Here is a 23,838-nt window from a genome sequence, read left to right on the forward strand (position 1 = left end):
TTGCTGCTATTACAAATTGCACTTTTTGTTTTATAATTTTTTAGTATAAAGTAAGGATAACTCAACTAGTCCAAACAAAAATATATATTTACAACAATGGAAAAATCACACTGATGCACATGTCTATTGCTCCTTATTTTTTAGCCCAGATTATTAAGAATTATTATGTTGCAAGATAAGCTGGGTAACAACAATAAACCTACTAAACTATACTGCACCCTTGCTTTGCCATTCTGAAGATACCAAGTAAAAAGGTAAAAAATGAAATGTTTTATATGGTAGCATTGGCTGCTTACTGGTAGATGTGACCTACCATACTCCAAATCCAGCAGACAGGTCTGACAAACATTCTTTATCTTACTGCAAGTCTGGCAAACCTCTGTTTTCTTAAAACGCATTCGCACCCCTGGGCACCAGCGAAATACAGTGAATGGACGAGCACAGATCTATATAAAAAAAATGCAAAAGAAGTGTAGGTCGCTAAGTCTGCAACAACAAAATAAGTAAAACCATGTTATGCAAATATAGGTTTTAACAAAGAGATGTTAACATAGAAAAAAAAATCATTCCTTTTTTAAACTTAATTGAACTAAATGCTGAGATGTACTGCTATTGAGGAAGGGAGTTAGTTCCCAAAATGTCAAACAAATACATTTTAAAAAGCGAGTCTGCAGTTTAGTCGTTTTGTCTTTAAGATTCTAGTGGATAAAAAGCAATGTGAATATCAAAATTATAATAATTGTTACATGCAGAATAGGATCATTAAATAAAATAAGATCTAAAGGGGAGAAAAATGCACATTACAAATGGAATTTCAGGAATGGAAGTGCATGCATTCATGGATTATGTTAGCCTATTGGTCAAAAATCTGTGTTGAAGGGTCGCAAGTTTTAAAATACCATGCTCTAACAAATTAGTGTGTGTTAGGTTTCCACTATAATGTATAGCTGCAATACTAACGATTTCCTCAGAGTTCAGAAGATTTAGAGCCTTTTTTGTCCCTTTAACATGATAACACAAATATTTAAACTGGATGCACAAAGATGTTCTCAAATGTAGGAATTTTACTCTTTGTAAAAAGGTTTTGCACTATTTCCAAAACTAGTTATTAGAATTACCTTGCACTCCTTGCCATACTTTTCTTTGGTCTGTTAAAAAAAAAAAAAAAGCACATTACTCCAATTTGCAACAGAAGAAGTTTAAGTGTCTATTATTTATAACATTATTTCGATTTCTCACTCTGTGATCATTGACCAACAATGCAAATTGTTAAATGAAACAATGCAACATGTTCTGTGTAAATGAAATGGATTTAAAGGAACATTATACACTAGATTTTTCTTTGCATACATATTTTGTAGATGATCTATTTATATAGGCCATACACCACTTTTTTTTTTTTTTTTTAATGGATAGTTTTGCTTATTTTGAAATAACATTGATCTGATTTTCAGACTCCTAACCAAGCCCCAAAGTTTTAGGAAAATACCGAAGTATACCTACTTCAGCTTTCTTCTGTTTGTGTTAAGGGTATTTTCATATGCAGAGGAAGGGGGAGTGTCTGCTATTTCCCACTTGCAGTGGGTGTTCCAGTAACCGTTTAAACGGAGCTAAACTGGAAGCTTCTAAATACGGTTTTATACTGGATTTTTATATCAGTATCTGTAATCTTATTATTCATAGTAATCATATTATTCTTTATAGTAGTGTATATTACATGCAGTTATATGAACATTGGTGTATACTGTCCCTTTAAGTCACAATGAAGGTTTCATGATTCAGATAGAGTATACAATTTTACACAAACTTCCAGTTTACTTTTTTTTTTTTTTTCTTTTTTTTTTTACTAATTTGCTTCTCTTGGTATCCATTGTTGTAAAAAGAGCAATGCACTACTAAAAGCTAGCTAAGCACACCAGATGAGCTAATGACAAGAGGTAAATATGTACACCCACCAATTGGCAGCTACCACCCAGTAGTACATGCTACTGAGGGCATAAGCTTTCAACAAAGGATACCAAGAGAAAATGTGATAATAGAAGTAAAATTGAAAGTTGTTTAAAATATCTGAATCTAATTAAGCACTACATCAGATACACACACACATAATATAGTGAGCAAAATTTGCAGGGTTTGAAACTGCAGAACAATACAATGATAAACCCCTTAAAAGGCCTGGCAGAGTGTGTATTTCTTTCGTAAAATTATGATGGTCCACAGTCCTCTATAACATATGCGATATATTTCCCGCCACTAGGAAGTCAAGAACCCATATCAGCTTAAAATCCCTCCCACCTCCCATTTCTCTCTTAGTTTTGTTCTTGGCCTTGTATAATTTGGTTGAGAATAGAGGTTGTTCCAGCTACTTGCTTATGGATTTAAATTTGGGAGCTCAGACCAATGTAAGACCTGAATTATCATTCACAAAGAAGACAGAAGAGAAACTTCACAGCAGCTGAAAGATACAGGAATACCCTGTTATGTGCACAGTATTTTCCCTATGGACTTCAACCATAACTGCCCTCAGGTGTCACAGGGACTCGTCCTGAGCCTCCCCCGAGGGACACAGAAATTTCCTACTGCAATCCTCTGCGGTACTCGATACCTGCACTGGATGGGCTCCCTACTGGATACTGTTGCAGCTGCATTAACATGCCTGGTAAGCCAGTGGAGGGGTGCTGTGTAAGGTAAGTGACTTTGCACAGGACACACACAACCCAGAGGCTATTTGTAGATACTCCGACATACCTGTAGGTACGGCATAGCCAGGAGACGTAGCTTGCTCTCCTCATGAGACAGTTTTCCAGGTCCCTACCTACCCTGTTCTTATTAGGGACAAAGCCAGGTAACACTGTTCCCTTCGCAGCCCTGGGGGAATATTTATGGCACTTTTATAGAATAGGTGCCAGCTCTTTAAGAAGACTGCTGACTGCTCAGTGCAGTTAGCTGATCGATAGAGGAAACGCTTGTTAGGCAGGGGAGCATGTTTTTATCAGGGAAAACTATTATGCTTGATGCACTTTATATAATTTTATTACACTCAAAATGGCTTTGAAGCTGTCTCGGAGGTACTAGCTTCTCTCACTAGGTAACCCCGCGCCCTCAGCTTCCCTGTTCATTCATGAGCTGTAACCAGGCAGAAAACAGCTGAGGAAAATATAGGGCAGTCATTTCTTAAAGGGACATTCAACACTAAATACAGGCTAGATAGAATGATGCATTCAAAGAAAAGATTAGTCCATGACTAACATGTAGATTCATTTTTTAAAGTTTCATTAGTAGTTTAAATAGTGACAAAATAAGTGTAAAGTTTTAGTGTCTATAAAACACTGGGAGCTGCCATGTTGTAACTTGTGTTACCTTCTCTGCTGTGGCCAATTAGAGACAGTTATAAATAGGTCACTAGAGTGTGCAGCCAATGGTTGTGCTGGATTTAACAGTGTTCTGCACTTCCATTTCTAACAGGAACTGAAAAGCTCACAATTTCAGAATGAAATTACAGGCAAAGAGGACAAAATAAATAATGAAAGTATATTGCAGAGTTGTTTTATTATATACAATTTATCATTTTATATTACCATCTCAAAGTGTTTAATGTCCCTTTAAGTGCTAAAGGAGTTATTCACTTTTTTAAGCACTTCCCCTTGCAGGAGCTGCCAGGGAGTTACTTGGGAAAGAGTCAGGAGCCTGAGAGCACTTAATGCAGTTTTCAATAAAAGGACTCAAGGGACACTCAAGTCAAAATAAACTTTAATGATTCAGAAAGAGCATGCAGTTTTAAGACACTTTCCATTTTACGTCCATTATTACATTTTGCACATTCTTTTTATTTACACACTTTCTGGGAAACAAGCTTCTACTGAGAATGTGCATAAGCTCACATGGTATACGTACACTAGTCTGTGATTGGCTGATGTCTGTCACATGACACAGGGGACTGGAAAACGGGAGGGGGAAAATTGCCAGAAAAATAAATAAATCTACTACTTATTTGAAATTCAGAGTACGTGTTATTGCATTGTCTTTTTATTATGCCCTTGTTAATTATGCAATTCTACTGCATATAGTGGCCTCTTTAATGGACATGAAACCCCAAAAATTTCTTTCATGATTCAGATAGAGAATACAATTTTAAACAACTTTCCAATTTCTATTATTTAATTTGCTTCATTCTCTTGTTATTCTTTGCTAAAAGGTTTATCTAGGTAAGCTCAGGAGCAGCAGAGAACCTAAGTTCTAGCTGCTGATTGGTGGCTGTGTATATATATATATATATATATATATATATATATATATATATATATATATATATATATATATATATATATCGATTGTCATTAGCTCCCCCATGTGTTCAGTTAGAAACCATTAGTACATTGCTACTATTAGATAATAAAAGTAAATTATAAAGTTGTTTAAAATTGTATTCTCCATCTGAATCATGAAAGAAAAAATGTGGGTTTCATGTCCCTTTAAGCTTAGTCTAGAAAATTCTCTACCAAATTGTTTGTGTACGTCTGGTGTCTCTACATACTCTGCCATCAGTAAATGTTTAAATAGTACTGATACAAATGAATGATATTTTTAATGAACATTTACATTTCAACTATAGGAAATAAAATACTACAATTTCACTATATGTATTACATTGTTGCAAATACCAATGTCATATAGTGAGCTCATGGAAAGGAATTACGTTTCATCAAAGGATATAAAAAGAATAAAGTAAAATTTAATTTTGACTTTCAGACCCCTTTAATTCACTGGGAAGAAACAACCAAAGCATGCATGTTTAACCCCCCCCCCCCAAATCTATTAAATGTGTTTATTATATATCAGTTTTAAATACAAGTATATTGTGAAAAATGCTTCTATTAGTAAAAATATTTCTAGTCATAGTTATTACTCTTCGAGCAGTAAGTAAATACGTTCTACACTTCCTGTACATCTGTCTTTAAACACTGAGTTATAGAGAAACAGAGTCATTGCCGACAAATCACTCCACATCTAGCTCTTTCAGCAAGTATAGCGCAGGCGCACTTGGCATGTGCTGCATATGTACAATACTACATACACCACTCAAAACAGCAATAACTTTTACTAGAAATATTTTTGCTGATATAAGTTTACTTCAAAAAACAAGGATTTCTGTTTTGAATATAATGTCCCTTTAAGAAATATTTGATTATTTGTTCTATATACAATACTATAATACTTTGTTTTTTTACATTAAACGGAACTAGCATATAGTGTTACATTAGCATACAGTCACATGTACATACTATATTTCATTTGCATAATAAGGTTTATAATAAACTTAATTTATACATCAACTTTTCTTAAAACGATTTACAAAAAATACTTCACTGTACAACCTGAAATAAGGATTACATACCATCCTGATGTAAGGATTCTCCCCCAGACATGTCTGACACAGGATTGGAAAGTCCTATATAAAAAGAAGAAAAAATGTTCAATGGGACAAGGTAACATTTTCTTTTTCAGGAACATAAGCAAAACAAAACATGCACAGGGGTTGACAAAAGTATATTAAACATAGGAGTGCTGTATCAGATATAGACTATATGGCCAATGTATGTGGATACCCCTACTAATTATTGAGCTCAGATGTTTGAGCCACATAGACAAACAAAGACAGTATAATGAGTTGTACTGAAAAGCTCAGTGACATTAAAGGGACAGTATACACTCATTTTCATATAACTGCATGTAATAGACACTACTATAAAGAATAAGATGCACAGATACTGATATAAAAATCCAGTATAAAACTGTTTAAAAACTTACTTAGAAGCTCACAGTTTAGCTCTGTTGAAAAGGTAGCTGGAAAGCCCACTGCAAGTGGGAAATATCAGACCCCCCCCCCTTCTTTTACATATGAAAAGACCCTTTACACAAACAGGAGCAAGCTGGAGAAGGTAGCTGACGGTATTCACATAAAACTTTGGGGCTTTGTTAGGAGTCTGAAAATCAGAGCAATGTTATTTAAAAATAAGCAAAACTAAAGTTAAAAAAAAACAACAACTTGATGGGCTATATAAATAGATCATCTACAAAACATTTATGCAAAGAAAAAATGAGTGTATAATGGCCCTTTAAATATGCTCCTGTCATAGGATGTCACCTTTGCCACTAGTCAGTTTGTGAAGTTTCAGCTCTACTTGATCTGTCCCTGTGAAATGTAAATGCAATTATTGTGAAGTGGAAGCATCTAGGAGCAACAGAAGCTCAGCCACAAAGAAGTAGACCACACAAACTCAGAAAGCAGGGCCACTGAGTGCTAAAGCGTGTCTGGTATAAGAATCAACAATCATCTAATGCATTACTCACTACAGAGTTTCATGAAAGGTGTACAGCGGCTTGACCATGGAAGCCCAAGCCTCAGATCCAGATGCCAAGCATCAGCTGTAGTGGTGTAAAGCCTGCCGCTCATGGACTCTGGAGTAGTGATAATGTGTCCTCTGGAGTGATTAATCAGGCTTCACTATCTGGCAGTCTGATGGCAGAATCTGGGTGTGGTGGATGCCAAGTAGAACGATACCTATTAGAAATGTGTAGTGCTTCTGTAAAGTTTAGTGGAGAAGAGATAAGGAGTTTGGGCTAAGACATTTTAGACCATTGATGGCCAATTTCCTAATACTTGGGGCCACAGATCAGTATTTTAAAAGCTTTTAGGGCCACAGGTCAATATTTCACAAGCTTTAACAGCTGTAAATAAATGTGTAGCCCAAATAATAATATATTTTGTAAAAACTGTCCAGTAGTGTTTTCCCCTTTACATGGCACTTTTGAGTTGTGGCCACTTTGTTTGCCCATCTCCAGTATTCCCAAAAGTCCACATTTTGGGACCACAAAAAAACAAAAAGTTTTTGCTTTCCCTCAGGGTATGCACAAACTAGTGCAGAGGGCTACATGTGGCCCAGGGACCGCCAGTTTGCCATGCCCAATTTAGACAATTGGATGTTTCCCACTTTGACATAAATAATGTCATTTGAAAGAGTGCATTTTTATAAAGTTCCCTAGTCCTTTAAAGGGACAGTCAAGTCACAATTAAAATTCCATGATTCAGATAGGGCATGCATTTTGAGCACCATGGGAAATGTAGTTCCAAAACATCTGGGGGCCCAAGGTTGCTGAACCCTGGTTTAGATAGCCCATCTGGTAGTGTTTTTGTAAAAATGTATAGTTTTGCTTATTTGTAAATTACATTGTGCTGATTTTCAGACTCCTAACCAAGCCCCAAGGTTTTAGATGTATACTGATATCTGCAGCCTCCTTGTTGTGTAATGGGTCTTCCCTTCCTGCTTACCCAGCCCCTTTCAGTGGGTGTCCTTGCCTAACCTCATCAACAGTGCTAAACTGAGAGATTTTAAAAGGTTTTATACTGGATTTTTAGATCAGTGTCTGTGCATATTCTTCTTTATAAGGCTCGATTTATCAAGCCATGAGGGACAGGGGTGTACATATGCACCCTGTCTGCCCAAGATAGCCTCTGACTGCAGCAATGCGTTGGCGGTACTCAGCATTGCACGCGAGAACCTGCAGTCGTAGCGAGGCGAAGGGCTTGATAAATTGAGCCCATAGTAGAGTCTATTACATGTAGTTAAATCAAAACTGGTGTATAGTGTCCCTTTAAACAATCTCAAGTGCTAATTTCTAAGACCTTGAAAGTCTCCTATAATCTCAGTGCATTTGAGCAGTTTTTTTACAGCTGGACAGCACTAGTTCATGTGTGCCATATAGATAACATTGTGCTCACTCTGGTGGAGTTTACTAGAAATCAGTACTGATTGGTTAAAATGCAATTCTGTCAAAGGAACTGAAAGGAGGCAGTCTGAAGAAGCTTAGATACAAGGTAATCAAAGGTAAAAAGTATATTGATATAACAGTGTTTATGCAAAACTGGGGAATGGATAATAATGGGATTATCTATCTTTTTAAACAATAACAATTCTGGAGTAGACGGTCCCTTTAAGTAACGAGAGGGCTATAATAAAAAATATAAATCAGGACTGGCAACGGCGGAGCTATAGCTCTTGTGGGGAATATGGACGGCAACAATGCTCTCCTAGCAGAAGTAACCTAACGTCCATCCAGAAATGTAATAGGTGATACTGACTCAAGCAATACAAATTCCTGTTAATCTCTTCCATGAAGTTCATTGTGACCTCTCTGGTACCCTTACTCTAACACTTGCCATAACACACCTCTTTTTGAGGGCATTAGCTGCGGCATTCTCGCACTGGGATATCATGCCTTATCTTCCTATTAGTATTGTAATGTATCTGATGCACCAGAATGTAGGCACACAAAATAACAGTACTATACACTAGACAGCAGAGACTAGAGCGTGCATCTAGTCCGTTTATATTTCCTTCTGACGTGTGCACTCTTGCAGTAAGAGTCATTACCAGCTCTACAGGAACAGTTTATCTTCAGTGACTATGTGTCCCTGTAACAAGCTTTTCATTTTAGTTGTTAAACACTATGGGCTAATTTACAAGTGGAGCGCTTAATTATCATGTGCCCGTAAACTGCAAATTTGCCATTACAAGTGGCTGGTTATTGCTACAGCGAGCTCGCAATCTCTAGTTAATTTTCTAAAAGTGCCCCAAATGCCCTTAAAACAGAGGGCATTATAGTTTTTTTATTTAAACAAAAAAAAAATGGAATTTATTTTTTTATAATAAAAAACAACTGCACTAGGCAGTTTAGGGACTTTAAAGTGATGGTAAATCCTAGCGTTTGTGAAACTATAGGATTTACCATTTGAACAAATAAAGCGGCCTTTCAGTCATGAAGTATCAAATACTTCATGCTGAAAGCTCCTTTATTTGTTTGCAGCGTTCGCCGCACTGAGCTGCTAAGGCAGCCCACGGCAGAACGCTATTTGGCTGAGAGGTGACCTTTCCACCACTTCGCAAATAGCCGTGCGTGAAACCCGGCTTGGTGCCAGACTTCCCGCACGGCTATTGGCTAAGAGGTGGAAACGTCACCTCCTAGCAAAACAGCGTTCTGCCGTGGGCTGACTTAGCAGCTCAGTGCGGCCAACGCTGCAAACAAATAAAGGAGCTTTCAGCATGAAGTATTTTATACTTCATGACTGAAAGTCCCCTTTATTTGTTCCAATGGTAAATTCTAGTGTTTCACTAATGCTAGGATTTACCATCACTTTAAAGTTGGCAGGTGTGGGGTGTTAGGAAAAAAATGTCACTGAAAAGTTCCTTTACATTGCAGTCTATGTGACCTGTGTGTTCCCAGTAAATATATTTGAAGCCTTGCGATAAATAACCAGCCATTATAAGTGGCTGGTTATTTCTACCGCAAGCTCGAGGTAGCAATTAGTGCTCAGAAAATTAACCTCAGATTAGATCTCCGGTTAATTTTCTAAAAGTGCCCCAAATGCCCTCAAAATAGAGAGCTTTTTTTTTTTTAATCAAAAAACTGCACTAGGCAGTTTTGAAGCTTTTAAAGTTGGCAGGTGTGGGGTGTAAGAAAAAACTGCACTGAAAAGGAGCTCATTTTAAGCAATAATATGATTGGTTTAATAGTTATGAGGACCCACCCAACATTTCTGAAAAGATGCATCAAATTGCATTTCACGGCAGTAATAGAAGATAGTTTGGGCTAAGATTGTACAATAATTATAATATATTTCAGTAATCGCGTTATGCTTGTATGACAAAGGAAAAGTTAACTATAACGCTCCGCTATTCAGATTTAAAAAATAAACAAAATTAGTGTGAGTTTCATTCATCATTTTTCTAACAGCATTATTATTAAATCTAAAAAAAATACCTTTTACAACGCTCGGTTCTATCGCCGTAACTCTGCCTGGCTATAATTTCTTTTTAAAAATTTCGAATGACGAATACTCTGTTTTGCATTTTTATTGGTTCCCCCACTGGCGTCCCAACAGACAAGATTAACACCTACAATGCTATTTACGCATGCATGTCTCATGTATTTTTCGGCCGCAATATATGCGCGTTCATGAGACACGCATGTGCATTCTCGGTATTGAAGATATTTCAATTGACGTCACCGCAGCGCAAAGTATCGATCGGCCCAAGATTTTTCACAAAGTAGATCAGGTAAAGCGGGTCTTAAAATGCCACCACTATCACTGAGTTAGTAGAACTAGTCCTATTGCACCCTGTGACTTGTTGCTTTTTCTAGTACGGGGCAAGACTTGGTAGCGTATCAGTGACAGCAACAATCCCTATATACACATACGGGCCAATTACAGTATAATGGAGAAAGAAAATGCAGGAATCCAGTAATAAAGTTTAAAAACCAAAAACTTTAATAATCCCAAAAAATTTAAAAAGCGTCAAAAGGTCACAAAAGGGATAACATGGACGATAGTTAGACCGAGAACAAACAGTCCATAAGGCTACGGACGAAACGCGTAAGCCAGTATAGTATGGACTTTTTGTTCTCGGTCTAACTATCTTCCATGTTATACCTTTTGTGACCTTTTTAAATTTTTTTGGATTATTAAAGTTTTTGGTTTTTAAACTTTAGCACTGGATTCCTGCATTTTCTTTCTCCATTATACTTTGCCGGTTTTTCTATTTTTGGAATCCGTTCAGTGCTGGAGCATTTACCCATAGGGACCCAACTGCCAATAGGAGGTGGAGGAGTGAGTGTAGGTGTGCGTGTCATGTGATCGGGAATACGGAAGCAGACAGCAGCAAGCCACAGGGAGTAAAGGCAAACGGACGAACAGGCACACGGATACCCCTTGGATACTTGAGAAGGGTTTGCCCAGGACCGCCGTATATGCCGCCCCTCCGAAAACGGACCCACAAAGAAACCAGCCTAGCCCAGTAAGGATTAACTCCTGTGAGTATCGCTCATTACTTACTTTATGTATTGTCGGAAGAAGAAGTATTACAGCTGACTGTATTGATTACCTTCTACCGATTAAGGGCAGTGAAGCTGTGAGAGTTATACACATTCAAGGAACTGTGTTTTGTTCTGTATTATATATTCCTATCATGCATGTTGTTGTTTACTGAAATCTGACTAAGGCACAACAGTGGGCTATACATTGTGCACCATCTGTGTAATATTATTCCAAGGATCAGGATCAAGACTGTTTTGTTATAATGCCGGTCAGTCTTTTTCAGTGAAAGTGAGCACACTTGCATCTCCTCCACCAAAGTTGGTGTGTCCCTAGGGCGAGTACCCCTGACTTATTTTTTCCTAATATATTCATTAAGGGGTACGGAAGGCAAACAAGCACACCAAAGGGAGCTCCTTAACAACCCTTCTTTATTTTCTTCCCAATTACAGTATAGACATACAAAAACTCCCCTCTAATGTTCAGCTAGCCTTTATAATATAAGTTATTTTGCTAGTCTCACTATTGTCAGCTCATTTATTAAAGTTAAAGGTTTTAAAATAGTAAAACAACGCCATAAAAGAGAATATTGTTTGTTGTCACAGCTGATTGTAGTGCTGCATGGTGCTAGAACACACTGTTACATTATTAGTTATTATTGTGTTATACTCTAGTATGTGCCCAATCTCAAGAACCAATATTGCATCATTCTGTTCGTTTTAAACAGTCAATTTATGTAGAAATAGTAAATTCTATTAGTTTTCAGATTACAGGACATATAATAATAAATTAAAATACATTTATTTTTTTACACCACTTGTTTCATTAACACATAGCACGAGAACATGCACAAATGTACACGTAAGAGCGGGTGGGACCGGTCTTACGTGTAGAGGAGATAAATCAGGAAATGATTGGGTGTGCGGAGGAACTACGGACAAAGGTATAAAATTGACGATATAAATAAATACTAAATAATAATTTTGAAAAAAAGATAGCGACTAGACTAATCTAATGAACATTAATGGACCAGTAAACACAGTAGATTTGCATAATCAATAAATGCAAGATAACAAGACAATAGCATTTACTCTGAATTTCAAATGAGTAGTAGATTATTTTCTAACACATTTCAAAGTTATGTATATTTCCACTCTCCCTGTACCATGTGACAGCCATCAGCCAATCACAAATGCATATACGTATAGTCTGTGAATTCTTACACATGCTCAGTAGGAGCTGGTGACTCAAAAAGTGTAAATATAAAAGACTGTGCACATTTTTTTTAATGGAAGTAAATTGGAAAGTTGTTTAAAATGACATGCTGTATCTGAATCATGAAAATTTAATAAAACCTGAATGTCCCTTTAATGGATGGCATTATTGTGGAGGCTCTAAATTTACTTTCACTTTAAGCTAAATAAATAAGGTCATCTGAAAGAGTGCATTTTTGTACAGTTTCCTGGTCCTTTAAAAAAAAGAAGAAATACACAGTAGCAAATCTCAAACTTAAAATGCATGTAAATTTTGATGTTAAAGTGCCCGGTTTTTAAAAATTCGATTAAGAACAGGGGCACTTTAATTCATCAAAATTTACATTTCATTCCTGTTGTGAAAAAATACTTACCTTTAAATCTTGAGAACAGCTCCAGCTTCCTCCACCCGTCGCAAAGCCTCTTCCTGGGTCTAAAATTAGGAATCCGGCTTCCTCCAATCACAGCATTGAATCAGACACTGATTCCCCCGGTGGGGAAGCCGTGATTGGTGGATGACCTATCCATCATTTCTGACGTCAGGAATGGCTTGTGACGACCGGAGGAAGCTGGAGCTGCTGTCAAATTTAAAAGGTAAGTATTTTTTCATAACAGGAGTGAAATGTAAATTTTGATGAATTAAAGAGCCCATGTTTTTAATAAAAAATTTTAAAATCCAGGCACTTTAGCATCACAATTTTCATTCACTTTAACTTCAAGCAATTCCATGATATATATTTTCATCTGTAAAACGCTTCTGATATGTAATTGGTCTCATACATTCACATAAGTATTTGCGCCTGACATGAAGTTACTAGCACTACATGAATATGCTAGGGAAATAAGTGCATGAGAAAAGTGATCATGACATATAATGCACCTTATAAGCTATTTTTGCAAACTAAAGCGGATTGGAAAGATGCTTCTACTGAATATCTGAAGTATTTTACTTTTTATAGCCATTTTTGATAAATTTAACATTGTCATTCTGAAAACACTGGAAAATCACATTTAATACTTGATTATTATGTTTCAAGCAATTGTTGGCAAAATAATCGTCTGTAATACACTCTGCGCCAGATTGGTCAACGTCAGAGGCTACAAATCAGTGATGTCCAATCATTACTCGTAGGGGGGCTCATTGGCTTATTTTTCACATGGAGGGTCGGGTGTACAGCTTCTAGAATTTAAACAAAATATATTATTCTGTATATGTAAACGTTTTAGCGTAATCCCTACTAGGAGTCATGTCCTCCTTCTAAAAGTAGAACAAATCAGTCTGAGGGCCCCCACTTGATACAAGCTAAAACAGGCACGACAAGGAGGAGCGGTCCAGCAGACATCCCACATGGTATCACAGAACCCCGCAGCCAGGCATGCACTCACCGCGTCCTCCCAGTTCTGTCGGTTATATGTATTAGATCCCAAAGACGTCGCCATTCTGCTTCAGACAACCGCCCGGAAATCGTCTGAATAGTGAATTACACTGCGCAAGCGCACAGTAACCGAGTTTCGAACAAAGCATGCGTATTAGCTCCGTGAGATTCCCGAGTCAAGACGTGCGCATGCGTGAACGCAAGCGACACATAATTGCGTGTAAAAAATGCGACTGGGTTATGGCGCATGCGCAATATGGTATTTGCAATATTTTTGGAAATTTAGAACCGTGTACAAGAACATTTTTTATATAGTTACACTACAATGATGTTTACTATTCAGTAGTAAAGTTGTTTGTCAGTAAGGTCATGTGAGGTGTAGTAGCTGACCCCTAGTTTAGCAGCTACTTCGTGTAATACAAGTATTTGTCAGTAGAGGGCAATACTTAGCACATGCTTCCAACATGGCTTCTGATCCGCAAAGGGAGGATAGGTGAGCTGCGCTTTATACTGAACGGGGGTAGATTTTACAGTGTATGGAGTATGGTAGTATGGTATAGGGAGTGGGTAATAAGGTTACATAGGATTAACACTGTGTATTACTTATAAGCATTATCGAGGATAACGTGGAGCCTGCTGAGCTAAGACATATCACTCTGTAATAGGAAGTTAGCCTGCACGGTCTTACGTACTATAATATGATCGCATCGATAGCGTTACATATTCAATAACCAGGCATTTCAATATTATTATATGATACTTTATTAGCAATCCTTTACCATTATATTCCAGTCCCAATATTGTAGGCATTATTTTACTTCAAACATTAGCATGTGGTTCAAACTGGGGCTACCAACACTACTGTATTATTTATGTCTCCTTGAACAGAAAGGGGGGCATATCTTGGGGTGTAAAATCCCAGTTTTCACCATAGACTTTCCGCAGCCAGTACTTATGAGCTCTGCTCGCCTAAATTGTATGAAATCATCAGCCTACATATTTGTATACAATTCTGCGGAACGGTGGGATGTGTTAGAGACTCTTGAGAACAATTTTAGGAGCAATAATCTTTGTGGTGTAAAATTTAATTAACCCTTTAACTACCAAAATAGTGCCTGGAACCAAACATAACAGCCCAGAACAGCACCTTCCCAGAAAACCAGATACACCAAATTCACAAGTCACACCATTCACAGAAACCACGTTCCAATGCCTGTAATACACTTTTTCATGAAAAGGGACGGGACAGCACCTTCCCAGCAAACCAAATAGATAAAATTCACCAGTCACACATTGCTACATGTAATGAGTGTAATCAGCCACAAAGCATCCACAGAATCCACATTATGATATCTGTTCTGGCCAGTAATACACTTTTTCATTAAAAGTGATGGAACATCACCTTCCCAACAACATATACAGACTAAATTCACCAGCCACACATAACTAGATGAAATAAGTGTAATCAACCACAAACCATCCACAGAATCCACATTATGATATCTGTTCTGGCCAGTAATACACTTTTTCATTAAAAGTGATGGAACATCACCTTCCCAACAACATATACAGACCAAATTCACCAGCCACACATAACTAGATGAAATACGTGTAATCAACCACAAACCATCCACAGAAACCACGTTCCAATACCCATTCCGGACGGTAATACGCTTTTTTATGAGAAATGACGGAATGCCACCTTCCCAGCAACATATACAGACCAGGTTCACCAGCAACACATAACTAGATGTAATAAGGGTAATCAACCACAAACCATCCACAGAAACCACGTTCCAATACCCGTTCTGGCCTGTAAAACGCTTTTTCATGAAAAGTGACTGAACGGTACCTTCCCAGCAAACCAGATACATCAAATTCACCAGTCACAAATGACTAAATGTATAAAGTGTAATCAGCCACAAACTATCTTCAGAAACCACATTATGATATCTGTTCCGGCCTGTAATACGCTTTTCATGAAAATTGACATAACAGCACCTTCCCAGCAACATATACTGACCCAATTCAGCAGCCCTACATAACTAGATGTGGTAAGGGTAATCAATCACAAACGATCCACAGAAACCATGTTCCAATACCTGTTCTGGTGAATTTGATTTACTGGTAAGGTGCCGTTCCGCCACTTTTCATGAACAAGCGTATTACCGGCCAGAACGGGTATTGGAATGTGGTTTCTGTGGATGGTTTGTGGTTGATTACACTTATCACATCTAGTTATGTGTGGCTGGTGAATTTGGTATGTATATGTTTATGGGAAGGTGCAGTTCCGTCACTTTTCATGAAAAAGCGTATTACCGGCCAGAATGGGTATTGGAATGTGGTTTCTGTGGATTATTTGTGGTTGATTACACTTATCACATCTAGTTATGTGTGGCTGGTGAATTTGGTCTGTATATATTTATGGGAAGGTGCAGTTCTGTCACTTTTCATGAAAAAGAGTATTTCAGGCATTGGAACGTGGTTTCTGTTTATGGTTTGTAGCTGATTACACTTATAACATTTAGTCACCTGTGACTTGTGAATTTGGTGTATCTGGTTTTCTGGGAGGGTGCTGTTCTGAACGGGCTGTTATGTTTGGTTCCAGACACTATTTTGGTAGTTAAAGGGTTAATTAAATATTATATCACAAAGATTATTGTTTCTATAATTGTTCTCAAGAGTCTCTAACACATTCCATTATATTTTGAATCAATTTCCTTCATAAAAGGCCTGTTCCGTTCCGGCTTTTACACTGTTCCCAATTCTGCAGGTTTTTATACACGTGTAACTGTTTGTTGTAAACAGCTCTGCTAGTGGTACAGGCACAGACAGCTGAGAGATAATGTGCACAGTCTTAAAAAGATAGGCACACATAACTCACACAGCCTTTAAAGGGACATATCACTGTATGCGCATACACAGAACCTTGCACGTTCTCAAAGGAACAGGCACACACTCAGCACACACAGCCTTAAAGGGATGCTCAGTCTTAATGGAACGGGCAGCCACATACAACTCCCTTCATGCTCACACAGTCTTTAAGGGACAGGCATCCAAACCTTTAAAGTAACAACTCACTGAACACACACATTCTTAAAGGGACAGATCACAGTATGTGCTCATAACCTTGCATAGACTCACTCTTAAAGGGACAGCACAATCAATGCTCATCCTTAAAGGGACAGACACACACACACACAATGCATGTACAACTCACTGTAAGCTCACACAGCATTAATGGGTCAGTCACAACCACACACAACTTTTAAAGGGACATATTACAGTATGCACATACGCACAAGCTTGCATGCTCTCAAAGTCTTAAAGGGACAGGCACAAAGTCACAGGTGCAACACAGCACAATGCACCCAGTCTTTAAAGGGACAAATTACACCACGCACACATTAATGGGCCAGAGTCAGGCACACACAACCCACACAGTCTTAAAGGGGCATGTGTGTGTGTATACACACACACACAGAGCTTTTTAAGGGACAGCTTACATCACATATACACAGTCTTAATGGTACAAGCACAAAAATCAGCCAAGACACGCAGCCTTAAATGAACAGCAGACACCATTCACAGTCTTTAAGGGATAGGCATGCAGCCTTATAAGCACACCAAAAGACACAGAGCCCCAAAGGGACGCTCAGTCTTAAAGAAATAGTCACACTCCCAAACACACACAGCCTTTAAAGGGAGAACTTCCACCATACACACTCAGACATAATTGTACAGGCAAACAAGCACACAACCTAAAGGGACAGATCACACTATACTCAAACAACTCAAACATCCTTAAAGGGAGAGCTCAACCCATGGTCACACAGACTTAAAGGGACACTGAACCCAGATTTTTTCTTTTGTTATTCAGATAAAGCCTACAATTTTAAGCAACTTTCTAATTTACTCCTATTATCAAACTTTCTTCATTCTCTTAGTATCTTTATTTGAAAAGCAAGAATGTAAGTTTAGATGCCGGACCATTTTTGATATACAACCTGGGTTGTTCTTGCTGATTGGTGGATAAATCCACCCAACAATAAACATGTGCTGTCCAGGGTTCTAAACTAAAAATTGTCTGGCTCCTTAGCTTAGATGCCTTCTTTTTCAAATAAAGATAGCAAGAGAATGAAGAAAGGTTGATAATAGGAGTAAATCAGAAAGTTGTTTAAAATTGCATGCTCTGTCTGAATCACGAAATAAATTTTTTGGGTTCAGTGTCCCTTTTAAAGGAACAGACAAACCCACACAATGCACACAGCTTTAAAGCACAAAATACAGTTTTATATGGACAGCTCACACCACACACATACTGTCTTAATGGTACAGCCACACACACAAAGAGTGCACACAGCCTTAACGAAACAGCTAACACCATAAACACACAGCCTTTAAAAGGGCTGGCACACTCACACGATGCACATAGTCTTAAGCATGCTCCAAACATTTTTAAAGCATATAGCCTTAAAGTTGCACAACCAACATTGTTATATTAATATAGTTTATAATATTTAAACCTCTAAATTTCTGCCTGTTTCTCAGTCACTACAGACAGCCTCTTATCACATTGTTTTTCATTAGCTTTTCACAACAAGACACTGCTAATTCATGTGAGCCATATAGATAACATTGTGTTCTCTTCTGTGGAGTTGTGCCTGACACTGCACTAATTGGCTAAAATGCAAGTCAATAGATAATAAATAGCTAGCCATGTGATAAGGGGGCTGTCAAAAGAGGCTTAGATACAAGGTAATCATAGAGGTTAAAAGTATATGAACAATGTTGGCAACAGCTTATACCATAAATACAGTCTTAAAAGGGCTTACACACAATACCCAGTCTTAAAGCATCACAAAAATAAAGTATTTTATGTACAAACCATAGCGTGCACACACACACCCTTAAAGGGAGAGCTTGCCCCACAAGTCTTAAAGAGACAGGCACACACACAGTCTTCAAAGTGACAACTCACATCACGTGCACACAGTCTCAAAGGTACAGGTGTACATGACGCACACAGCCTTTAAAGATTCAGATGACTCCACACACACACACACAGAGACTTAAAGGAACAGATCACAGTATGAACAAAAACATACACAGCACACACAGTCTTAAAGGAACAATTCACACCATGTGCACACAGTCCTTAAGGTACAAGCACACATACACAACCTACGCAGCCTTAAAAGGACAGCTCACGTTACATGCACAGCATCCCACACTCAGAGCCTGATGATCTTAAGCTCTCTGCTCTTGCAAGATTATGTAAGAAAAATTGTCGGTGCCTCAAGGTCTCACAATCAATTTTATAAAGGCAAATTTTATCTTGAGACCTATTTAACTCTCTAAGCAGACTCCTGCATGTGAAGGAGAAACACGTACGTTAGAATATAATTCTAACCCCCCTCAAGATTTCTATACATGCCAGTGAACTTATCATCATATGTCCAACAATCTCACAGCTCGTAGCACACAAAGACATATACACACAGCATTAAAGGCATACCCATAGAACACACACAGACTTAAAGGGACGGCTCACAGCTGTGTGTGAATGCCATAAGCTATCTCTTTAAATTTGTGTATGAATGTCTTAAGCTACCTCTCTAAGGGTGTGGTATACCATAAACCATTCCTTTAAGCCATGTGAGGCTGTGTGTGAATGCTGTTAGCTGTCCTTTACGGCTGTACGTGGTGTGCATGCTGTGGTTTGTCCCTGTAAGGATGTGTATATTGTGTGCGTGCCAGCACTTTTAAGACTGTGTGAGAATGGAGGGATCACTTCCTTTAAAGTGAATGTAAATTTTTATGCTAAAGTGCCCGGTTTTTAAAACTTCGATTAAAAACAGGGGCACTTTAATTAATCAAAATTTACATTTCACTCCTGTTGTGAAAAAAAACTTACCTTTTAATCTTGACAGCAGCTCCAGCTTCCTCCACCCGTTGCAAAGCCTCTTCCTGGGTCTAAAATGAGGAATCCGGCTTCCTCCAATCACAGCGTTGAATCAGACACTGATTCCCCGGGGGGAAGCCATGATTGGAGGATGACCTATCCATCATTTCTGACATCAGAAATGGCTTGCGAAGACCAGAGGAAGCTGGAGCTGCTGTCAAGTTTAAAAGGTAAGTTTTTTTTTTTCACAACAGGAGTGAAATGTAAATTTTGATGAATTAAAGTGCCCCTGTTTTTGATCGAATTTTTAAAAACCGGGCACTTTAGCATCAAAATTTACATTCACTTAAAGGTTGTGTGCGACTATACCATTAAAACAGTTTGCGAGAGGTGTTATTCCTCCCTTTAAGACTGAGTGCACCGTCTGTGTTTGTGCATGTTGTTCCTATCCCTTTAGGACTGAGTAAGGCTGTTTTCATTGTATGTGCCTGTTCCTTTAAGACTTTCAGAGCGTGCGTGGTTGTATGTGCATACTGTGATATGTCCCTTTAAGACTGTGTGTTTTATAACTTGTCCCTTTAAAGGCTGTGTGCATTGTGTGTGTTCCTGTCCCTTTAAGACTGAATGTGCATTTAATGGCTGTGTGCGTTATCTGTTCCTTTAAGACTTTTGGAGCGTGCAAGGTTGTGTGTGTGCACATACTGTGACCTTTCGCTTAAAGACTCTGTGTGTGTGATGTGAGTTGTCCCTTTAAGACTTTGTACACGTGTTGAGATTTATATGCATTTTGGATGTGGCCGTCTGTCAATTTAAGACTGAGCATTTCTTAAGGTTGTGTGCGTTGTATCTGTGCCTGTCCCATTACAACTTTGAGAACGTGCAAGGTTGTATGTATCTGCATACTGTTATCTCTCCCTTTAAGACGTGCGTGTGTGTGCTGCCCCTTTAAAGGACCAGTAAATAAAGTAGATTTGCATAATCAACAAATAATAGCAAGACCATACAATAGCACTTAGTCTGAACGTCAAATGAGTAGTAGATTTTTTATGTCTATTTCCACTCCTGTATCATGCGACATCCATCAGCCAATCACAAATGAGAATATGCATATACGTATATTCTATGAATTATTGCACATGTTCAGTAGGAACTGGTGACTGAAAAAGTGTAAATATAAAAGACTGCACATTTTGCTAATGGAAGTACATTGGAAAGTTGTTTAAAATTGCATGCTCTATCTTAAAGGGACAGTGAATAAGAAGATGTGTGTTTAGAGAGCTTAAATGAAAGGCTAAGGTGTCTTAGATAATCTGATCAGTGTGTAATACACCCTGTGAGGTCCTGACTATAATAATGTGTAACAGGATCGCTGGACAGATTAAGATTGAATTTAATACATTAATACATGAGCTAAAATCATGGATCCATGATGCTATAAAAACAGTATAAAAACATTGTGACAATATGACAATAGATTGCAGATAAGACCAAACAAGCACCGGGATTATTATTATATATTATTATTATTATTATTATATTCTAATAGCCACGTCTTATTGGTAAAGCTTCTTAATGCCTTCTATTTAGTGATAAGTCCTTCTATAAATTGTCCTAGTAGATAAATAGTAAGTGTACAATCAAACAAATTGATTCTCCAAAAAAGTGACTTGTGTCTTTAAAGTGCTCCTGCTGATAATATGATGTTAATACAATATGCTGAGTGAAATCCCAAAAATGCAACAAGTAAAAAAATACGTGTCAAAAGAGACCAATGCAGTGTTCAATGAAAAGCAACAACTTGCTAAAAAGTAAAAAGTGAAAAAAGACTTGCTAAAAAAGTAACAACTTGCTAAAAAAAAGTGAAAAATTGAAAAATAAATGATTTATGTCATAATTGTATGGTGAAAAAAATAGTGAAAAACAATTAGAAAACCCAAAAACCAAAATGTTATACAAAAAATATATTAAAAAATAGACAATAGAATCCAGTGGTCTCTGGAGTTCTTCAATTAATTTCCTGGAGTGTCCTGTGGAATTTGGAAACAATAGTGTAGAATGTTCCAAAAAACAGTGTAGATATCAGAAATATGCTTACCAGCTAGTAGTCAACGCGTTTCGGCCTGCTATAAGTCCTTTCTCAAGAGTCTGGATTCTATCACGAGGATTCTCACAACCAAGGATACAAGTTTGGCATATTGTCTATTTTTTAATATATTTTTTGTATAACTTTTTGTTTTTTGGGTTTTCTAATTGTTTTTCACTATTTTTTCACCATACACCTATGACATAAATAATTTATTTTTTCACTTTTTTAGCAAAAGTTGAACTTTTTAGTAAGTCTTTTTTCACTTTTCACTTTTTAGCAAGTTGTTGCTTTTCATTGAACACTGCATTGGTCTCTTTTGACACATATTTTTTCACTTGTTGCATTTTTGGGGTTTCACTCAGCATATTGTATTAACATCATATTATCAGCAGGAGCACTTTAAAGACACAAGTCACTTTTTTGGAGAATCGATTTGTTTGATTGTATACTTACTATTTATCTACTAGGACAATTTATAGAAGGACTTATAACTAAATAGAAGGCATTAAAAAGCTTTACCAATAAGACGTGGCTATTAGAATATGAATAATCCCTGTGCTTGTTTGGTCTTATCTGAAATCTATTGTCATTATATTTACACTGTTTTTATTATTGTTTTTAAAGCATCATGGATCCATGATTTTAGCTCATGTATTAATGTATTAAATTCAATCTTAACCTGTCCAGCGATCCTGTTACACATTATTATAGTCAGGACTTCACAGGGTGTATTACACACTGATCAGATTATCTAAGATACCTTAACCTTTCATTTAGGCGCTCTGCACACACATCTTCTCATTCGCTCACCCTTTGGCTAACTAGGTAGCCTTTGTTCAAAGCTTAGGTGCAAACTTTCCCTCGTCGCTTAGTCACATCAGACTCACTATCCTAAAGGGACACTAAAGTCAAAATGAAACCTTTATGATTCTGATAGAGCATGCATTTTTCCAATTTACGTCTATTATAAAATTTTGCACATTCTTTTTATATACACACAAGTTCATAGGGTGTACGTATACTAGTCTGCGATTGGCTGATGGCTGTCACATGATACAGGAAGCCGGCAAATCAGGAAAAGATACATTTGTCAGAAAAAAAATAATCTACTGTTTATTTGAAATTGAGAGTAAATGTTCTAACGTTGTCATTATATTGTGCACTTGTTAATTATGCAATTCTACTGTATTTAGTGGTCCTTTAATCATTAACCCCTTCAGGACCAAGGACGTATGCCGTACGTCCCCCCCAAAAAATACACTTAACGACCGAAGACGTATGGCGTACATCCTTGGTCTTGGAAAGCGGTGGAAGCAATCCTGAACGCTTCCAGCCGCTTTCCGGTTATTGCAGTGATGCCTCGATATCGAGGCATCCTTTAATAACTCTCCTTGGCCATCCGATGCAGAGAGAGACAATCTGTGGCCCTCTCTGCACCAGACATCGATGGCCAGTATCGGTGGGTGGGAGCCAGTCTGGGAGGCGGGTGGGCGGCCATCAATGGGCCGTGTGATGTGGAAGGGATCGCCGAGGGCGGGCGCGTGCACGGGTAGGGAGTGGGTGGGAACCGCTACAGTGCAGAAAAAGATTTTACAAAAAGTGGCAGAGAGGGGTATACAAAAATTTTAATAAAAGTTATCTAAAGGATCTTGGAGTGGGTGGGGGTTTGGTCTTTGGGGCAAGCTACACTACAGGAAAAAATATATAAAAAAATATATTTTATTGTAAACTGGGTACTGGCAGACAGCTGCCAGTACCCAAGATGGCTACCAATAAGTTAGAGGGGGGGGGGGTGTCAGGGAGGTTGGTGGCTAAGGGGGATCCTACAGAGCAGCATATGTAAATATGCTTATTTTTTTAAAAAAAAAAATTAAAGATAGCTTTTATTTTAGTACTGACAGACTTTCTGCCAGTACTTAACATGGCGGGGACAATTGTGGGATGGGGGAGGGGGGAGAGAGCTGTTTGGGAGGGATCATGGGGTGTAATGTGTCAGGTGGGAGGCTGATCTCTACACTAAAGCTAATATTAACCCTGCAAGCTCCCTACAAGCTACCTAATTAACCCCTTCACTGCTAGCCATAACACACGTGTGATGCGCAGCAGCATATTTAGCAGCCTTCTAATTACCAAAAAGCAACGCCAAAGCCATATATATCTGCTATTTCTCAACAAAGGGGATCCCAGAGAAGCATTTACAACTATTTGTACCATAATTGCACAAGCTGTTTGTAAATAATTTCAGTGAGAAACCTAAAGTTTGTGAAAAAGTGAACAATTTTTTTTTATTTGATTGCATTTGGCGGTGAAATGGTGGCATGAAATATACCAAAATGTGCCTAGATCAA

At 37.9% G+C, this 23,838-nt stretch overlaps 2 protein-coding genes across 2 annotated transcripts in view; one reads left to right on the plus strand and one right to left on the minus strand.

Moving 5' to 3' along the window:
* The window catches only part of RBM22 (RNA binding motif protein 22), a 44,148-nt gene extending 30,534 nt beyond the window's left edge, over nt 1-13,614 (minus strand). Inside the window, exons 1-4 of the mRNA XM_053714715.1 lie at nt 13,510-13,614; nt 5,396-5,449; nt 1,119-1,148; nt 314-446 (exon numbers count right to left, since the gene is read on the minus strand). Coding sequence (XP_053570690.1) covers nt 314-446; nt 1,119-1,148; nt 5,396-5,449; nt 13,510-13,563 — 271 coding nt within the window. The 5' untranslated portion in view covers nt 13,564-13,614. The remainder of the gene's footprint in view (nt 1-313; nt 447-1,118; nt 1,149-5,395; nt 5,450-13,509) is intronic.
* A 329-nt stretch (nt 13,615-13,943) lies between these two features.
* The window catches only part of RIOK1 (RIO kinase 1), a 100,307-nt gene continuing 90,412 nt past the window's right edge, over nt 13,944-23,838 (plus strand). The window contains exon 1 of the mRNA XM_053714716.1: nt 13,944-13,992. Coding sequence (XP_053570691.1) covers nt 13,964-13,992 — 29 coding nt within the window. The 5' untranslated portion in view covers nt 13,944-13,963. The remainder of the gene's footprint in view (nt 13,993-23,838) is intronic.

The sequence above is a fragment of the Bombina bombina genome, chromosome 5 (assembly GCF_027579735.1).
Source record: "Bombina bombina isolate aBomBom1 chromosome 5, aBomBom1.pri, whole genome shotgun sequence".
NCBI lineage: Eukaryota > Metazoa > Chordata > Amphibia > Anura > Bombinatoridae > Bombina > Bombina bombina.